Below are 17,701 nucleotides of genomic sequence, written 5' to 3' on the forward strand. Positions count from 1 at the left end.
GGAGGAGAGGACTCTGGTCCTCTCCATGCCCTGAATTAGGACAGACCCCACGTGCAGGGGAAATCCTGCAGTGCCTGGAGGCATTTGGGGACCAGGGTCCCCTGCCCTGTGCCTGACCCTGCTGCGAGTCCAAGGGGGTGGCAGGACCCCCACGCTGGCTCCAGGCGGCGAGATGCCATCAGACACCCAAAGCACATCCCAGAGCTTCTCGTTCCAAATCAAAGTGGAAGCTGGATGTGTTTCATCTAATTCTTCTTCTTCATCTTCTTCTTCCTCATGCTGATGATGTTCCAAAAAACAAAACCAATTTCCAACGAAAATTCCCCGTGAAATGAAACCACAGCACAGCCCCGGTGCTCCTGTAAACGCGAGTTCCTCGTGCCGCTCGGGCTGTGCCGCTCGTGCCGCGGGGAGCGCAGGGCCGAGCCCGTCCCCAGCGGCCGCCCCTCCGTGCGGGGCCGCTGCCGCTCCTCCCGCCGCTGGGGCAGGGCGTCCCACCCTTCCTCCTCCTCCTCCTCCTCCCCCGTCTCCTCCCAGGGCAAGCACGGGGCTTTCAAACCACAGCCGAGGAGGAGGAGGAGGAGGAGGAAGAGGAGGCTGTGGCTGCCGACGATGAAGGAGAGGAAGAAGGGGAGGAGGAGGCGTTCCAGAAGAGCCAGCGCCTCTTGGGCTGCCGTTTGAGGTGGAGGTAGTCTTCCTTCTCCCGCTCCTTCTTCGCCCGCTGGTAGTGATCCTCCTCCTTCAGGTACCACACCGGCGGCCAGCGGTGCTTCTCGAAGTACTCCTGGTTCTCTGCGGGCACACGGGGGCGTGAGGGCGGCGCCGGCAGCGCGGGGACCCCCCTGTCACCTCCCCCTGGCTGCCACTCACCTCCCGACATGGCCTTCATGTCGCGGGGGAACTTGCGGCAGACGTTGTTGTAGTTGGTGCAGATGTGGTGCAGGCACCAGTCGGCGAGCTGGTAGGCGCAGTGGAACTGCGGAGGGACGGGACACCAGCTCAGGGCCACCAGGAACGGCCAGCACCAGGGCTTCACCTCATTGCTCCATGCACATCCAAGGCCAGAGCTGGCTGTCCAGCTCCTGGAGCTGCCAGACCCCTATGTGTGTCACCTCCTGCTCTGCCAGACCCCTCTGTGTGTCACCTCCTGCCCTTCCAGACCCCTCTGTGTCACCTGGAGCACCTCCTGCCCTGCCAGACCCCTCTGTGTGTCACCTGGAGCACCTCCTGCCCTGCCAGACCCCTCTGTGTCACCTCCTGCCCTTCCAGACCCCTCCGTGTGTCACCTCCTGCTCTGTCAGACCCCTCTGAGTGTCACCCTGGGCACCCCCAGCCCTGCCAGACCCCTCTCTGTGTCACCCCCAGCCCTTCCAGACCTCTGTGTGTCACCTCCTGGCCTGCCAGACCCCTCTGTGTGTCACCTGGAGCACCTCCTGCCCTGTCACACCCCTCTCTCTGTCACCTCCTGCCCTGCCAGACCCCTCTGTGTGTCACCTGGAGCACCTCCCCCTGCCAGACCCCTCTGTGTGTCACCTCCTGCTCTGCCAGACCCCTCTCTGTGTCACCTGGAGCACCTCCTGCCCTGTCACACCCCTCTCTCTGTGTCACCCCCAGCCCTTCCAGACCCCTCTGTGTCACCTCCTGCCCTGCCAGACCCCTCTGTGTGTCACCCCCAGCCCTGCCAGACCCCTCTCTGTGCCACCCTGAGCACCCCCAGCCCTGCAGCACAGGCTCCTGCCCTACCTGAGCCAGCTCCAGGAACACGAGCACGTCCCCATCGATGTCCACCATCATCTGCGCCGCCTCCATCAGGCCGGTGACCGTGTACTGCTCTGCACAGGGGGGGACACGCGGCCTCAGCGGGGGCTGGCACGGGGTGACAGCCACCCTGCCGTGCTGCAGCCACCCAGACTCACCTGTGAGAGCCACCAGGTGCGGCAGGCAGAGGCGGTTGGCGAGGATGATGAGCTTCATGTCGTCCAGGTCGGGGCTGGAGCTGAACTGCCCCGTGTACAGGTACTCCAGCACCGCCCGCATGCAGCTCTTGCTGGTGTGAGGGAGTGCCACCTGCCAGACGCACACATTGTCACCTCCCGGCCGTGTTCCCAGCCGTGCCACCCTCCCAGGGCGCTCTCCTCACCTCGTTGGTGGAGCTCTCCACGAAGGGGCCGCCGAACATCGCGGCCATCCAGTCGCAGCTGGAGATGAGCAGGGGCTTGTGGGCACTGATAGCACCGTCATCCAGCACGAAGGTGACATCTGGGGACAAGCACAGGGGCACTGCTGGGACCTGGGGCTCAGCCACAAAACACCTCACCCGAGGAAAGCAGAGGGAAGGGGACAGAGCCTGCCATATCCTGCTTTTTCCCTTAAAATATCGCTCATTTTTATCCAGCATTCCCTAAAATATCGCTCATTTTTGTCCAGCATTCCCTAGAAAATTTTCCCTAAAATATCGCTCATTTTTGTCCTTTTTATCCAGCATTCCCTAGAAAATTTTTCCCTAAAATATCGCTCATTTTTATCCACATTCCAAATTTTTCCCTAAAACATAAACCTTTTTTATCCAGCATTCCCTAGAAAATTTTCCCTAAAATATCGCTCATTTTTATCCAGCATTCCCTAAAAATTTTCCCTAAAACATCGCTCATTTTTATCCAGCATTCCCTAGAAATTTTTCCCTAAAATATCGCTCATTTTTATCCAGCATTCCCTAGAAATTTTCCCTAAAACATTTCATTTTATCCAGCATTCCCTAAATTTTCCCTAAAATATCGCTCATTCTTATCCAGCATTCCCTAAAAACTTTCCCCTAAAATATCGCTCACTTTTATCCGGCATTCCCTGGAAATTTTTCCCTAAAATATAGCTCATTTTTATCCAGCATTCCCTCAAAATTTTCCCTACAATATTTTTTTATCATCCCTAAAAGTTTTTCCTAAAATATCGCTCATTTTTATCCAGCACTCCCTGGAAATTTTACCCTAAAACTTCATTTTTGCCTCATAAATTTTACAAAATATTATTTTCCAGGATTTCCTAAAAATTTTTCCCTAAAACTTTGCTCATTTTTATCCAGCATTCCCTAGAAAATTTTTTCCCTACAGTATCGCTCATTTTTATCCAGCATTCCCTAAAAATTTTTCCCTAAAATATCGCTCATTTTCATCCAGCATTCCCTAGAAATTTTTCCCTAAAACTTCGCTCATTTTTATCCAGCATTCCCTGGAAATTTTACCCTACAATATCGCTCATTTTTATCCAGCATTCCCTACAATATTGCTCATTTTTATCCAGCATTCCCTATAAATTTTCCCTAAAACTTCGCTCATTTTTATCCAGCATTCCCTAAAATATCGCTCATTTTTATCCAGCATTCCCTACAATATCACTCGTTTTTATCCAGCATTCCCTAAAATATTGCTCATTTTTATCCAGCATTCCCTGCCAGCTCAGAGGAGCTCGGGGACGAGCCTCAGCAGTGCTCTGCCTGTTCCAAGGCGTGTTCCCAGGTCACCCCACAGCACATTTGCCACATTTGCTGGGAAGGAGATGTCACACCTCAACTGGAGTCCTTGGAGAGCAGGGAAGGAGGCTTGGGGATCTCCTGCCTCGCTCTCCACAGCTTCTCCCAGGGGTGTGCAAGGGCCACCACACGTCTGTCCCTACAGGGACAGCCTGACCATATTAGGATCCATCTCCATGAAACAAATCCGGCCGGAGGGAGGCTGGGACATTCACGTCCCCCTGGGATGTCACCTCGTGCTGGTGGCTCGTGGTGCTCACTGGAAAGCTGGGGAAATCGTACTAAGGGCACTTGCTCCTCATAAATCAGGATGACCCTGTGAAATCTGGGCTGGGAGAGGAGGAAGTCGCCTTTGCGGCTCTTCCATAAATAAACAGAGCTGCTGGACCAACTGGGGAGCAGGAAACCCTGGGGAAGGGCTCCACACTCACTTTCTCAGGGGGAAAAAAAAGGCGATAAAAATCCCCACACACCAAAGTGTGACCAAAAACCCTGGGGGAGGCACAGCCACCCCCTCACACACGGAGCAAAGCCAGGAGCTCCGAGCCCCCACCCACCCTGTGAGCCCCCAAAAAGGACCAGGCTGCTGCTCCTGGGGCCATACCCGAGAAAGTCCCCTTGGCCAGGCATTCCTTCACCCGGTTGGTCCTCCGGACGTGGAAGGCTTTGGTGATCTCCTGGTTCATGAACGCCTCGTTGTTGAGGATGTTGGCCACCATCATGCGCAGGTCGAACACCTCCAGCAGCTCGGCGATGTGAGCGATGTGCATCAGGTCCCGCTCGTTCTCGTCCAGCTCGCCCGTGTACAGGTACTTCAGCACGGCCCGGAAAGGCCCCGGCTGGATGGACGCGTCCATCTTCACCACCACCATCAGCTTGGACTTGTAGGTCAGCGGGTCCTCGGCCATCTCCTCCTGGATGCTGGTGAAGGCCCTGCTCCACGAGGAGAGGTTCCGGCCGCGCTGCAGCCCGCGCTCGCCGTTCTCGTAGCGGTCGCCCCGCAGGATCCCGTCACTGGTGGAGGCTCTAAGGCACGGTTTGCGCTGGCCGGGTCCGGCCTCCTCGGCGCTCTCGCAGATGTCGAAGCTGGCGGCCCTGAGGAGGAAATCCCGCCCGTGGTGCCTCTCCTCCTGGTGCAGCATCCGCTCGGCGGCCGCCGTGACGGCCGCCCCGAAGCCGTGCCCCGCGCTGCTCTGCTGGTCCTCCTCGCTCAGGTCCATGAGGAACAGGTCGTAAAACTTGGAGGAGGAGGTGGAGAGGTAGATCTTGTGTGCGTAGATTTTGATCTTCTCTTGCAGCACCAGGATGACGTCCGCGCACAGGGGGTCCTCCAGCAGGTGGGCCGGACGCTCCTCGTTGTTGGAAGGGGGGTCCGGGACGATGATGATGGGAGGAGGGGGCTTGGGGGGCAGGAAGGGGGCTTGGAGCAGGGGCCGCTGCACGTTGCGCAGGTGGGACTTCCAGAACTGCAGGTGGCGGCGGGAGATGAGGGCGGCACGGATGGCATTGTCAAAGACGTCCTTGACGCCAAACTGGGCCACCACGCTCGTCTCGTAATAAGGGATCCCCAGCTCCTTGGCCACCTCCCTGCCCTTCTCCGGGGGAAGGATCTCGTTAGGTTTAATTGGCCTGAAATAGACAGGAGATAATTAATGAAGAGTGCTGGGGAAAATGGAACAGGAAAGCCTTATAAATATGATTGTCTGGCAAAAGATTTGGAGAATATAGAAACTATAAGTGAGATGGAAATGAAAGCAAGCTTTGAGATGCCTCAGTTACTGAACAACTGGAAAACAATGGTGTGGCTGGCTGAAGGTGATCCCCTTTTGATGGAACAACACCCTCTGCTTGCAGACAGCTCCAAGGGTCAGAGCAGACCCTACAGCTTGGCAGGAGGGGCCCAAAGAGGAGTTTTTAGGGTTTAAAATGTAACACAGGATGGCAATGTAATGATTCTTATAGGCTGTATGTAAATGCTGTAGGATTTGTATCTTGTACTAGATTGGTTAGTGAGAATGAGAATATTCAAAATAGAAGAAGATTTATGGTATTGGAATGGGAACCTCGCTCTCTTAGCTCTTGCCCCTCTTAGCTCTTACCCTTTTAACTCTCTTACGCTTTTGCTCTCTTGCCTCTCTTACTCTCTCACCCTCTCATCCTCTCTCCCCCTCTCCTCTCTCATTCCTGCTCTGAGCTGTGCCTGGCAGCTCCCAGCAGGGCCCTGCACTTGGCCCTTTGCAATAAACCCCAAGTTCCAAGCCCTGGCTTCTGAGATCTCTCATCTCCGTCTGTCCCATCCGTCCTACCCCCCGACGCTCCGGCAGAAGAGAGCTCTTGAGATAAGGAGGGCAGGCAGGGAGGTCTCCGGGGCACGAGGGTCCCACCTGGCCAGGGGTCGCCGTGCCCGGTTGACGGCCTCCAGGTCGGCGTAGCGCAGGTCGAGCTGGCAGCCCACCAGGATGACGGGGGCGCGGGGGCAGAAGTGTTTGATCTCCGGGTACCACATGGTCTTCACATGGTGCAGGGAGTTGGGGTTGGCAATGGAGAAGCACAAAACCACAACGTCGGACCTGTGAGGGGACAAGGCAGGGCTCAGGGTCTGTTTTGGGGACTCCCTCCCTCCCTGCCCGGGACAGCGCCGGGCTGTGCCTGTCCCTACCTGCCGTAGGCAAAGCGCCTGTCCTTGTGGTGGTCACCAAAGGTGTCCCAGAGGCGCAAGGACACGCTGACATCATCTACCACATCCCGGGAGCGCTCCAGCACCTGGGGGAACAGAAACCACCCGGCTCCTCAGTCCCTGAGCCTCACAAGGACAACAGCAGGGCTGTCCCCACCGCGGGGAGTCAGCACAAACCCACCTCCTCGGGATCCCCACGGGGTGCCCACGAGCCCCCCCAGCCTCCTGGGCAGCCCTCACCTCCTGGCAGACGCGGTACTGGTCGATGGCCCACACCGTGGGCACGTGGGTGGCGAGGAGCTGGTACTGGGTCAAGGTGGCGTTGCAGGCACGGGCACAGATGAGCCGGGTCTTGCCCACCGCGTTGTCCCCGACCACGACGCACTTGATGGTTTCTACGTTTGGCCTCTCATAATCCATGTCAGAATCCATTAATTGGGACCTGCGGGGGGACGAGGGCTCGGCAAACACAGCCAGGACCAGCCAGGGGGTGTCTCCAGGGCAGCACAGGGGCACAGAGCAGGAGGATGCTGACACTCCCTGGCAGCTCGGGGAAGCTCTGCAGCAGCTGCCCAGCCCTTCCCAGCTCGCTGTGCCCGCCAGTCCCCTTTAAAATTTCATGTTCTGGTGGCAGTGTGGCTGCTGTGCCACGTCAGACACATGGCCTGCGTTGGATTGCGCCCTCCTCCCTCCCGGCTCTCCGGCTCATGCTTGTTCATGTGAGATGAGGCTTTTTTTTTTCCCTCTCCCTTCCTCCTCTTCCTTTTCTCCATCTCCAGCGTTTGCAAGAGAAGCTTCCAGAGCCGCCTGGCCGAGTGCACACACGGGCACAGCCTGGCTCTGCTGTCTGGCAGGGGACACTGCCCTGGCCCCCTTTTCCCACCCCACTCCCAAGGGGATATTTGCTCCCAGCTAAGGGCAGCAAGAAGAAACTCCTTAGGTTTCCCAGAGGCTCAGAAGCCACAGGGATTGGGAGAGCTCCCAGGAGCTCTCCTGAGAGAGACGTTGGTGCCGTGGGTGCTGCAAAGCTGATGAGCAGCACCCAGGTGTGCCCAGGTGTGTCACCCATTCCCTGCTCAGAGCCACAGCCTAAATCAGCCAGAATTAACTCATCACAGCATGAACCCGAGGGTTTATGTGGTTTCCAGGGGGGGAAAGCACTGAGGGATTGAGGGACAGCAAAAAGGACAAATTATGTGGTTTCCAGGGGAAAAAGCACTGAGGGATAGCAAAAAGGACAAAAAACCCCACATCCCAATTTCTCTGAACTTCCCAGGGGCACAGATCTCTTCCCCCTTGGGATAGCAAGAAGGACAAAAAACCCACACATCCCAATTTCTCTGAACTTCCCAAGGCCAGGGATCTCTCCCCCCTCTTGCTCCCTCCTGGCAGCGGCCTCCCGAGCTGCTATAATAAACCACCAGCGCAGTGAGCGAAAATACCCGGTAACGATGGCAACCGAGCACTGCACGTGGGACCACAGCTCCCCAAACCGGCAGCCTGGCAAGGACTTCCCAATGTTAGCACCTCCCTCCGTGCGCAGCCTCCCTGGGCACACCTGGAGCCACGGGCCCGGGGGCAGCAGGAGGCAAAGGCAGGTGGCACAAATCCAGGTCACTTCAGGTGCCAGCGCTTCCACACCGGGCTGGTCCCGAGGCAAAACTTCTCTGAGTGGTTGGCGCCGCATTCCACGCCCCCTCCATCCTTTGGGATGCAGGGAATTCATCCCGAAGGGCATTGCAAACCAGGAGCAGCGGCGGGGCAGGTGGGCTCCTTCCCCATCAGCCCCTCAAAATCCATTTCCATCCCCCTCTGCTGCCACCCCCCTGTCCCCTGCTCCTCCCAGGGATCAGCTGGGCTCTGTAGGACCGGGAGATCTCCCGGGTGGGGGGGTGTGAGTGCTCGGGGAGCTTTGCTGAGGTTATTTTTAGGCCCAGCCGTGCTCCCGAGTCAGCCGAGCTCGTTGGGATGGAGGGGGAAGGCACAGGAATGACAACCGCAGCTGGCACTTGGGATGTTTGTCCCTCGTGGGGAGCTCAGCCCACCCCCAGCCCAGCCGGCTCGGAAAGTCTGGTGCCTCATGGGAATTAAGGGCTAAATCCTTGTGGGATCAGTGCCTGCCGTGAGGAGGGGAAGAGGGGGACAGCAGCAGGGATAAAAAGGGGATCTCCATTGGGGAGCTCTGCTGGCCCCACAGTGGGGGGATCACAGCCCCTCACCCACGACCCCACCCCAGGAGGGGCTGAGCCTTCTCAAGCCCCCTCCTCACCTTCCCCACCATCACTTTTCTCCTGAGAACAGCTCCCAAATCCACCGCAGAGTAAAAATAACCCGAGATGCCGAGAGATTGGAGTTCCCCCCGAAGGAAAAGCTCTTCCCACAGGAGCAGGGCTGCTCCAGCCAGCAGCCCCCCACCCAAAGCACGGGCACCCAATTCACACCCACACCCCCAAGGAGAACCCCAAAATTGCTCCTTCCAGGCTCCCAGCCCGCGGTTGCCAAGGCAACTGCACCATCACCCCGGGAGCCGTCGCTTAGCAACTCCCAGGCTCCAAATCCTCCATCCCGCACCTCGCCAGGGGAGGAGAACCCCCAAACCGGGGCGAAACCGCCCCGAAACGGCGGCGATGCCCAAAAATAACCGGGGGCTCGGGGCAGCCGCGGGGTGCGGGAGGAGCGGGGCCCGGGCGGCCCCGCGGAAGCAGCCGGGGCTGTGGAGGCCGCGGCGGGAGGCGGTGCGGGAGGAACGGGGCCCCGAGCGGGGCCGCAGCACGGCCGGGGCCGGGGGATGCGGCGGGCACCGGCATCGGGGGCATCGCAAAGGGCACGGGGGGCACCGGGAGAGGGTGCGGGAGTTTGGGGAGGGAGCGGGGAGCAGCCGGATTGGGGGTGCGGGGAATTGCGAGGGGTCTCGGGGGTGCTCGGAGCATCTGCGGGGCATCGCAGAGGGGTCGGGAACACCGGGAGAGGGTGCGGGCATCGCGAGGGGGCTCGGGAGGATCCGGAGCGGGTGCGGGCATCGCGAGGGCGCTCAGAGGTGTTCCGAGCACCCGAACCGGGGCTGTGGGGCAATGCAAAGAGGACAGCAAGCACTGGGAGAGGGTGCGGGGCATGGAGAGGAGGTCGCGGAGGACCCGGGCCGGGCGTGCGGGGCATCACGAGGAGGTTGGGGGTGCTCGCAGCACCCGGATCAGGGGCGCGGGACATGGCAAGGAGACTGGGGAGGACCTAGGCCGGGGATGTGGGGCACTGCAAGGAGGCTCGGGAGAGCTCGGAGCACCCGATCGGGGCTGCGGGGCATCGCGAGGAGCTTGGGGGTGCTCGGAGCACTGGATCGGGGGTGCGGGGCAATTCCAGGCGGACGGGAAGCACCGGGAGGGGTGCGGGACACGGCGAGGGGACTGGAGAGCACCGGGAGCCGGCGTGGGGCACGGCGAGGGGGTCCCGAGCCACCCGGATCGGGGTGCGGGGCGCGGCGGAGGGGCCGGGCCCTCGCTGTCCCCTGTCCCGGAGCCGGGCCGGGCCGGGCAGGATGCGCGGAGGCGGAGCGGGGCGCGGGGCGGAAGCGCGGGGGGGTCCCCGGTACTCACACCAACACAGACGAAGCGGCGGCTCCCAGGGGCCGGGGCCGGGCTCGCCCCTCCGGACATGGCCACGGCGCGGCTTGCGCGGCTCGGCTGGGCACGGCTGCGCGGCTCAGGGCCGGGGCCGCGGGGGCCCATGGCGGCGCCTCGGCCGCCCCGATCTCCGCATCCGCGGCCCGCTGCGCTGCGCGGAGCCCTGCGCGGATCGCGGCCCTGCGCGCACCGCCCTGCGCGCTGCAGTCGCGGCCGCCCCGCCTTTCATTCACAAAAAACAAGCGGTCCCGGCCGAGCCCCGCCCCGAGCCCCCCCCGCGGCCGCGCATTGGCTCACAGAGACACGGGGGGGCTCGGGGGGGCTCCGGGGGGTACGGGCGCATCCTGCCCCGCATGGGGACCCTCGGCATGTCCCTTGCAGGAGGCTCCGTTGTGGCCCCCACTCCTGCCCTGGGATCCCCATCCTGCCCCTAAGTCCTGCCCCTGCTTTGTCATGTCCCCCTAAATCCGCCTTGAGAGCCCAGAATGTCCTCTCAGCCTCCCTTGCAGGGGGCTCCGTCAATTCTGCCTTCGGACCCCGCCGTGTCCCATCGTGTCACGACACGAACCCGCCCCTAATTCTCCCTTGCAGGGGACTCCTCTGTGCCCCCCAATCCTGCCTTCCATGCGACCCCATCCCGCCCCTAAACCTCCCACTCAGGGGGCTCTGTTGTGGCCCCAGTTCTGCCTTGGGACCCCCATCCTGGCCCTAAAACCCTCCCATCCTGGCCCCCAATCCTGCACTTCGGGGGTCCCTATCCCCCCTCTGCATGAGACCCCCACCCTCCCCCTGCTCCTCCCACCCTGGCCTCCATCCTCTGTGACATCCATAGGGGGGGATGACACCCTCACCCCCCCTAAATCTCACCTCCATCCTTCTGCAGCCGATCCCCCCCTCCGTGCCCCCCAGTCCTGATCTGGGGTAGGGGTGCCCCCTCTCCTGCATCCCTCTGAGACCTTTCCCTCTCCCCAAATTTCGGGCTTGGCCACGTGTGGTGCTGGGAGTGGAGGAGACCCCTCACAAGCCCCACAGCCCCCCCGGAGCACCCCCAAACCCTCGCAGGGCTTCTCCTGGGGGGGGGGGGGAAGCTGCTCCATCCCTCCGTGCCCTCCAAGCACAGGCCGCACGCTGCACTCCTGCCTTCTTCCCCTTCTCTACAGGGCTTATTGCAGTCCCCTCCTCACCCCCAGGGCAGCTCCCCGAAATCTGAACCCTCGGGGCACCAAAAACCTCCGAGTCATCTTTGCAGCGCGGCTGCCGGGAAGGCGGCGGGCAGCGCCGGCCGCGCCGCTCTGACCCCGCATATCCGCATCATGTGATGCGAGCCGTCCCTCCCGAGCCGTTCGGCCGCCTCTCCCTGCCCATCCCCGCCGCCGAGCCGCGCTAGGCTCGGCCCCCGGCCTGCCCCGATCCCTGATCTCCGATCAGGCCCCGACACTATGCGGCGCCGCAGCGAGCGGCGCAAAGCGCAGCGCTGACCCGGCACGGCACGGCACGGCCCCCCCAGCCCGGCGCCAGCCTCACCGAACTCGCAGCACGGGGATCTGTCTCTCCATAGCAGAAGGAGATGGAGCCGCTAATGTGGGGAGGGGAAAGCCCTTTTTGGGTTTGGAGGCAGCTCCCGGGATTCCTGAGGAATCGCTGGCCCGGGAGCTGCAGCAGCCGAGCCGCAGAGCCGGGAGCTTTCTGCTTCTTGGAGTGGGTCACGGGGAAGGAACACGTAAAGCTTGTTTGCCAGCCGCATGATTTGGCTTATTTGCTCTCTTGTAGCAGGTGCTTAATTGTGGCAGAAAGGGTTCCCGGCAGCTTTCTGGGCGGCCAAATTCCCGCCTGCCCCTCTCGCAGCCAGGCAGAACAAAAGCGCGATTGTCACCCGCGGGCGGAACGCTCCGGCTGCCGGGCTCGCACGGGCCTCCCTCCCGGGAGAGAAGGTTACCGAGGCACCGAGGAGGGCACGGGCCGGGGAAAGGGGTCGGGAGCAGCTGCGGAGCGGTGGCTGCTGCTCACAGCCCCTCTCCCCCGAGGGAGGAGGACAACGAGTCTCAGCTGACTGCTCCCCAGCGAGCCCACGCTGTGGCATGGATTGGCACGGCATGGACTGGCACAGTGTGGCACAGCACAGCTGCCCATGGCATGGCACAGCGCCATCCCCTCGCTCGGGGCGGGGGCTGTAATTAAAAGGCCTTTTGCTTCCCGCTCTCATCTCTCCAATTTAAGTTTCTTGAACCTGTCCCCAAGGAATTCCATCTGTCCAGCTCCATGATCCTGACTCCACAGCCAAGGCTGAGCTCTGGGGGTCACACCAAGCCCCCTTTTCACCCCACAGCATCCTCCCTCCTCCTCCTCCCCAGCCAGGAATGAAGAAGCCCTCAGGATATCCAAGATATGAGTGGACATTGCTCCATCCCCAGTAAAATTTATGACTCTCCAGTTTAAAGCCAGGGGCATTTCCACCCCTCCCAGGTGCTGCCAGGACCCTGCCCAGCCTCACTGGGGACAGGATTCAGCAATCCAAACCCAAACCAAGTTTCCTGATGCTCCTTGGATGCTCTGCAACCTCTACAGCTTTCCTGGCTCTGCCCACCCAAATCCAGCATCATTCACCTTGCAAGGGGCTGAAAGGCTGGCACAGACCAAGGCAATGCATCCCTCACTGGACAAAGGAGATTTAGGACAGGGGGACACCCCAAAAACCCCAGACCACACATTCCCAAAGCCCCCAGCGCCAGGACCCTGCCTTTGCCTTTTCTCTGCCGTTTTCCACCTCATCCACAGGGAACGGAGGCGTTGCTGTGGCGTGGGTGGGATGGGAGCAAAGAGCAAAGTCCCCAGAGCAAGTGACCGCAGGAGAAGTGCCAGGAGCAGGGGCGGGAGGAGGCAGCAGCAGATACTTACAGGCTGTGAGCCATGGCTGTCATCTTCCCAGCAGGGCTGCCCTTCCCTGGGCTTTCCATCGCTTTCTCTTGGCAGGCTCTGCAAGGAGAGGGCACAGGGATCCCTGAGACCACCCCAAACACGGACTCACATCCTAAAGCCACCCCCTCCCCACTCGGTGTCACCTCCCCACCCTGGAGACAGAAAGGTTTTGGGAAGGCGAGTTCTGGGCTGGCCAAGCAGCGTCCTGGTGTGGGACGGAGCTGTCCCTCGTGTCCCCATTGTCCCCATGTCTCACTGCCAGCCTGCCCTCCTCATGCCGCCCCACAAATCAGCCAGAACATGGCGCACGCCCAGACCTGTCCCCTGCTCTGCAGGTTCCACAGTGACACCTCCCCTCAGCCCCAGCGAGGCTCTCCCAGCTCCCACCCGCTGTCCAAGCGCCTCACCCTCGGCCTAAGAGCCTCCCCTGTGGATCTGAGCTCCCGGGGCAGTGCCTGGCTCCTGGGGTGGCCAGCAGGCCACCGAGTCCCCTGGCATGGTGGCTTTGGCCGAGGCTCTGGAGCGAGGCAGGGCAAGGGGCTGTCCCTCCCTGCCCGTCACTGCATCCTGCGCGCGTCGGGAGCAGAGTCCAGCCTGGGATTTGCTCCTGGCAAAGCCAGCAGAGTGCTGGCTCCTGGCAGGGAGCGGGCTCCAGGCACCCACCACGGTGCTGGATCCATCCATGGATTCACCATGAAGGACAGCAAGGGCCACCCCTCTGTTTTGCTTCTCTAAAATCCCAAATGCTGCAGTTTTGCTGCCTGGGTGAGGCTACAAGGGGTCTCCTTGCTCAGGACAGCTGCTCCAAGCACCCCAGGGCTCATCAGCAGCCAGGGAGGGAGGCGGCAGCTCTGAAAAAATGGCATTTACAGGCTCAGTATCCACCTGGAGCCAGGAGAAATCTTCAACCAGAACTTTGCAAAAATGGCAGAACCCAACCTTGGTGGGGGAACGGTGGGGACTAAGGGACGCATTGGGATGGGGAGCAGAGCTTGGGAAACAGCTGATACCAGAAGGAAAGGTCTAAAACAAGCGAAAAAGAACATTTTTGCACCTTCCATCCCCTACCCTGCCAAAGCAGCAGGGGCTGTCTGAGAGCCAGGACTTGGGGGGGCTCTGGAAATTCCATTGCATGCAGGAATTCTCTGCCCCAGCTGGATCCCATGTCCCAGCCCTGGGATCAGCCACCTGACACGGCCAGGGTGACAGCTCACCCTGCCATCGATAGGGCTGCAGAGCTCCAGGGAGTCATCACTCAGCTTATAAATATTGAAACCCAGAAGGAGCCGTGTACTCCTGTAAAACGCAGCTCCTTACACAAGCCCAGATCCCTTCGCCCCAGCGCTGAGCTAATCAACATTTGGGGCTCTCCAGACGGATCTTTTGCAGCTAAAAACCAGGTCAGGGCGAAACTCAAGGTCTCGTTCCATCCGTGCAGGATTTCTGCACCCTCCAGCTGGGATATGTTGTATTTACCATGCCGAGGGGCGCAGAAAGAGCTGCTGGGGTGGAACCACAGCCGAGGCTGCGCTTCCAGCCACTTGTTCCCGACAGCCCGGGCAGGTTTTGGGGGGCACAGCCGGCCCCACACCCTGGGAGAGGCTGCAGCTGCAGCCTGGAGCACTGACAGGCTGCTCCAGGCAGGATTCACAGTTTGGTACAGCATTAAGGGCTGCTGACGCCTCGTGAAAAAACTGTGAAAAGCTTCTATTTTGGGGAAAGTTCCTCTTATAACGGTGCATCCTGTGGCTTCTCTGTTTCCCTTTTTCTCCTGGTTTCTCTTGCTACGGAGAGCAGAGCAGAAAATAGGTGGATAATGTTGCCAACCAGCCTGGGCTTTTCATCAGAAAAGGAAAATCACCCTCCAAGCCACCCCCAGCCAAGGAATGCATTCTCATGCCGCACCTGGGTGGGGGCCTGGGGCGAGAAGGGGGAAAATGGGACCCTCCTGGGACTTGTTTCTGGGCACAGAGAGTGGCAGGGCTTGTGGGGGGTTGGAGATTTCCTGATGAGGGGAAAATGCTGGTTTTGCTTGGTTTAGACCTTTCCCTCTGGTGTCAGATCTTTCCCGGACTCTCCTCCCCAGTCTGCTCCCAGCCAGTGTGGTGGCACCCATCTCCCACTATTCCCCCATTAAAAAATAAAAGGGATTAAAACATCAAAGAACTAGGAGTCTGTCTCCAAGCAACTGTCTCCACGTAGGGATGGAGAGCAGAGAAGGAGAAGCTGAGTGGGGAGAAAACTTCTGGAGAGAGGGAGGGAGGGAACAGCAGGAAAAGAGGGACGCGGGGGTGCCAGCACCTGGAGCAGGCGGGAGCCCCGGGGCACGAGGATCTCCCTCTTTCCTCATCCAAGCCCGGGCTTGTGAAACAGCTCCGGCTTCCCAAAGGCACTTCCACACGCCAAGGGCGAGGGAGGCAGCGCTGCCTCTGCCCCTGCCCTGCAGGGCACAAAGGCGGGGAGGCGACCCAGACCTCGGTGGCTGCGTGGCCGTGCTGGTGACCTGCCAGGAGAGCCCTGAGTGCCTTCATGGCCGTGCTGGTGGTGTGTCAGGAGCCACCAACAGCCCTTCCTGGCTGTGCTGGTGATCTGCCAGGAGAGCCCTGGGCGCCTTCATGGCCGTGCTGGTGACCTGCCAGGAGAGCCCTGGGTGCCTTCCTGGCCATGCTGCTGATCTGCCAGGAGAGCCCTGGGCGCCTTCATGGCTGTGCTGGTGGTGTGTCAGGAGCCACCAACAGCCCTTCCTGGCTGTGCTGGTGATCTGCCAAGAGCCACCAACAGCCCTGAGTGCCTTTATGGCCATGCTGGTGACTTGCCAGGAGAGCCCTGAGTGCCTTCATGGCTGTGCTGCTGATCTGCCAGGAGAGCCCTGAGTGCCTTCGTGGCCGTGCTGGTGATGTTCCAAGAGCCACCAACAGCCCTGAGTGCCTTCCTGGCTGTGCTGCTGACCTGCCAGGAGCCAACAACAGCCCTGAATGGCTGCATGGCCATGCTGCTGATCTGCCAAGAGCCACCAAGAGCCCTGAGTGCCTTCCTGGCCGTGCTGCTGACCCACCAGGAGAGCCCCGAGTGCCTTCCTGGCCATGCTGCTCACCTACCAGGAGCCACCAAGAGCCCTGAGTGCCTTCCTGGCCGTGCTGCTGACCCGCCAGAAGAGCCCTGAGTGCCTTCGTGGCCATGCTGGTGATGTTCCAAGAGCCACCAACAGCCCTGAGTGCCTTCCTGGCTGTGCTGGTGGTGTGTCAGGAGCCACCAACAGCCCTGAGTGCCTTCCTGGCTGTGCTGGTGGTGTGTCAGGAGCCACCAACAGCCCTGAGTGCCTTCATGGCCATGCTGCTGATGTTCCAGGAGCCACCACTAACCCTGAGTGCCTTCCTGGCAGTGCTGCTGACCCACCAGGAGCTGCCAACAGCCGTGACCGAAACACGAGCAGCGCCCAGGGAGAGCCGCTGGCTTCATCTCAGCTTTATCTCGGTTTTATCTCCCTTCCAGTGGGAGAGCGGAGCCGAGTTCCATGCTGGAAAACTCTTTGCCCACACAGCTCGATGTCTCCTCACACGTGGCTCCGCCTGAGCAGCCTCTTCTCTGCCCTGAGGGCCACCAAGGCACCCCACAGGTCCCACACCCCAATTCCCGACAGCTCCAAGGGGTCCTGGGGGAAGGAGGAGCTGCCAACGCCGCCTGCATCGCCCCTGGGCACCGGGAAAAGCCTCGGGGGCGCTTGGAGCCGTTCCTAGGGCACGATCCAGCCCTTCTCCCGCACATCTCGGTCTCTCCTCACACCCCAATTCCCGACAGCTCCAAGGGGTCGTGGGGGAAGGAGGAGCTGCCAACGCCACCCAGTCTGGAGGGGCTGCATCGCCCCTGGGCCCTGGGGGTGCTTGGAGCCGTTCCTAGGGCAGGATCCAGCCCTTCTCCCGCACAATTCCCCCATTTCCCAACTCTCAGAGCCTTTGCATTCCCCCCCAAATTGCCGGTGGAGAAACCCTCGCCCTCTCCGTGCCCCAAGGCGCTGCCCGGGGCAGTGGGGGACGATTCGCTCCGGGGTTACCTGAGCGCAGCGCCCGGCTCTGCTCTGCTCTGTCCCGCGGCTCTTCCTTCGCTCCTGCTCCAGCAGCCGCCTTCCCTTTCCAGGTGCAAACTAGCCTGGACAGGCAGCACCCATTTTTATACGCTCGCCCATGTGATCCAAACAAATGCCCTAGGGATGAGTTTTTGCACTGACACAACTCAAGGGGCTGGGACTAAAAACCTGTTGGACCACAATCCCAGCTCAACGGACAGGAATTTTCCACTCGGAGCCGTTCAGGCCGGCTCTGGGTGCGCCGGGGCCTGCGTCTCTCTGCTCCCCTCCAAAAAAATCCCATTTTTTTTCCCCCTGCATTTCCCAAGTCTTTCAGACTCGTTCCTAAATGTTTCCTCTACTACAGCTGGAGAAAACGAACCATGGGATGGTTCCACGGAGGAAGGGATGGATGGGAAGTGTGAAGGAATATGTTTGAGGCGCTGATTGCATCTAAATTCTGCAAAGCTTTTAATTTTCCCATGATGTGTGGGAAACAAACAAACAAACAAACAAACAAAAAACCCCACGGCAGCAGATGGCAGCTAGGGTGAGAAATGGGGAGAATCCTTTGCTCCTGGGAAAGGAAAGTGGCCTGGGAATAGCACTTCTGCACAGGCTGGAAAGTGATTTTGGAGCTGCCTCCTACTCCGAGATGCTCCTCAGGGATGCAGGGAAGGAATCAGGTCCCAGGTGAGTCCGAGTGACCAGAAATGGCCCTGGAAAAGAGAGGGTGAGCTCTGAACGGGTGAGTCAATGGGAACCGCGGCAGCAGCGGGGGAATGGCCACGGGCCACGGGACGGAGGCACGAGCGTGACTCAGTGGGAGCGAGCGGTGACTCCGTGGGAAAGGAGGGAAGCGATGGGATAATGGGGCAGCGCCATGGGATAATGGGGCAGGA

General features: G+C 60.4%; 1 protein-coding gene across 5 annotated transcripts; it reads right to left on the bottom strand.

Moving 5' to 3' along the window:
- Positions 1 to 553: 553 nt before the first annotated feature.
- Positions 554 to 16,828, bottom strand: RHOBTB2 (Rho related BTB domain containing 2). Of its 5 annotated transcripts, XM_030964277.1 has the most exons (11): positions 16,788 to 16,828; positions 12,716 to 12,793; positions 6,444 to 6,645; positions 6,186 to 6,289; positions 5,911 to 6,096; positions 4,131 to 5,155; positions 2,141 to 2,259; positions 1,917 to 2,067; positions 1,744 to 1,832; positions 871 to 976; positions 554 to 792 (listed from the first exon to the last, which is right to left on the bottom strand). In XM_030964277.1, exons 2-11 carry the CDS (start codon positions 12,772 to 12,774, stop codon positions 554 to 556), a joined length of 2,280 nt encoding a protein of 759 aa, XP_030820137.1. In that variant the 5' UTR covers positions 12,775 to 12,793; positions 16,788 to 16,828. The 5 variants fall into 5 exon arrangements, with proteins under 5 accessions (XP_030820137.1, XP_030820138.1, XP_030820141.1 ...); XM_030964278.1 differs by lacking the exons at positions 12,716 to 12,793; positions 16,788 to 16,828 and adding an exon at positions 11,345 to 11,523; XM_030964281.1 differs by lacking the exons at positions 12,716 to 12,793; positions 16,788 to 16,828 and adding an exon at positions 11,005 to 11,016.
- Positions 16,829 to 17,701: the final 873 nt, after the last annotated feature.

Source organism: Camarhynchus parvulus, chromosome 22, assembly GCF_901933205.1.
Source record: "Camarhynchus parvulus chromosome 22, STF_HiC, whole genome shotgun sequence".
NCBI lineage: Eukaryota > Metazoa > Chordata > Aves > Passeriformes > Thraupidae > Camarhynchus > Camarhynchus parvulus.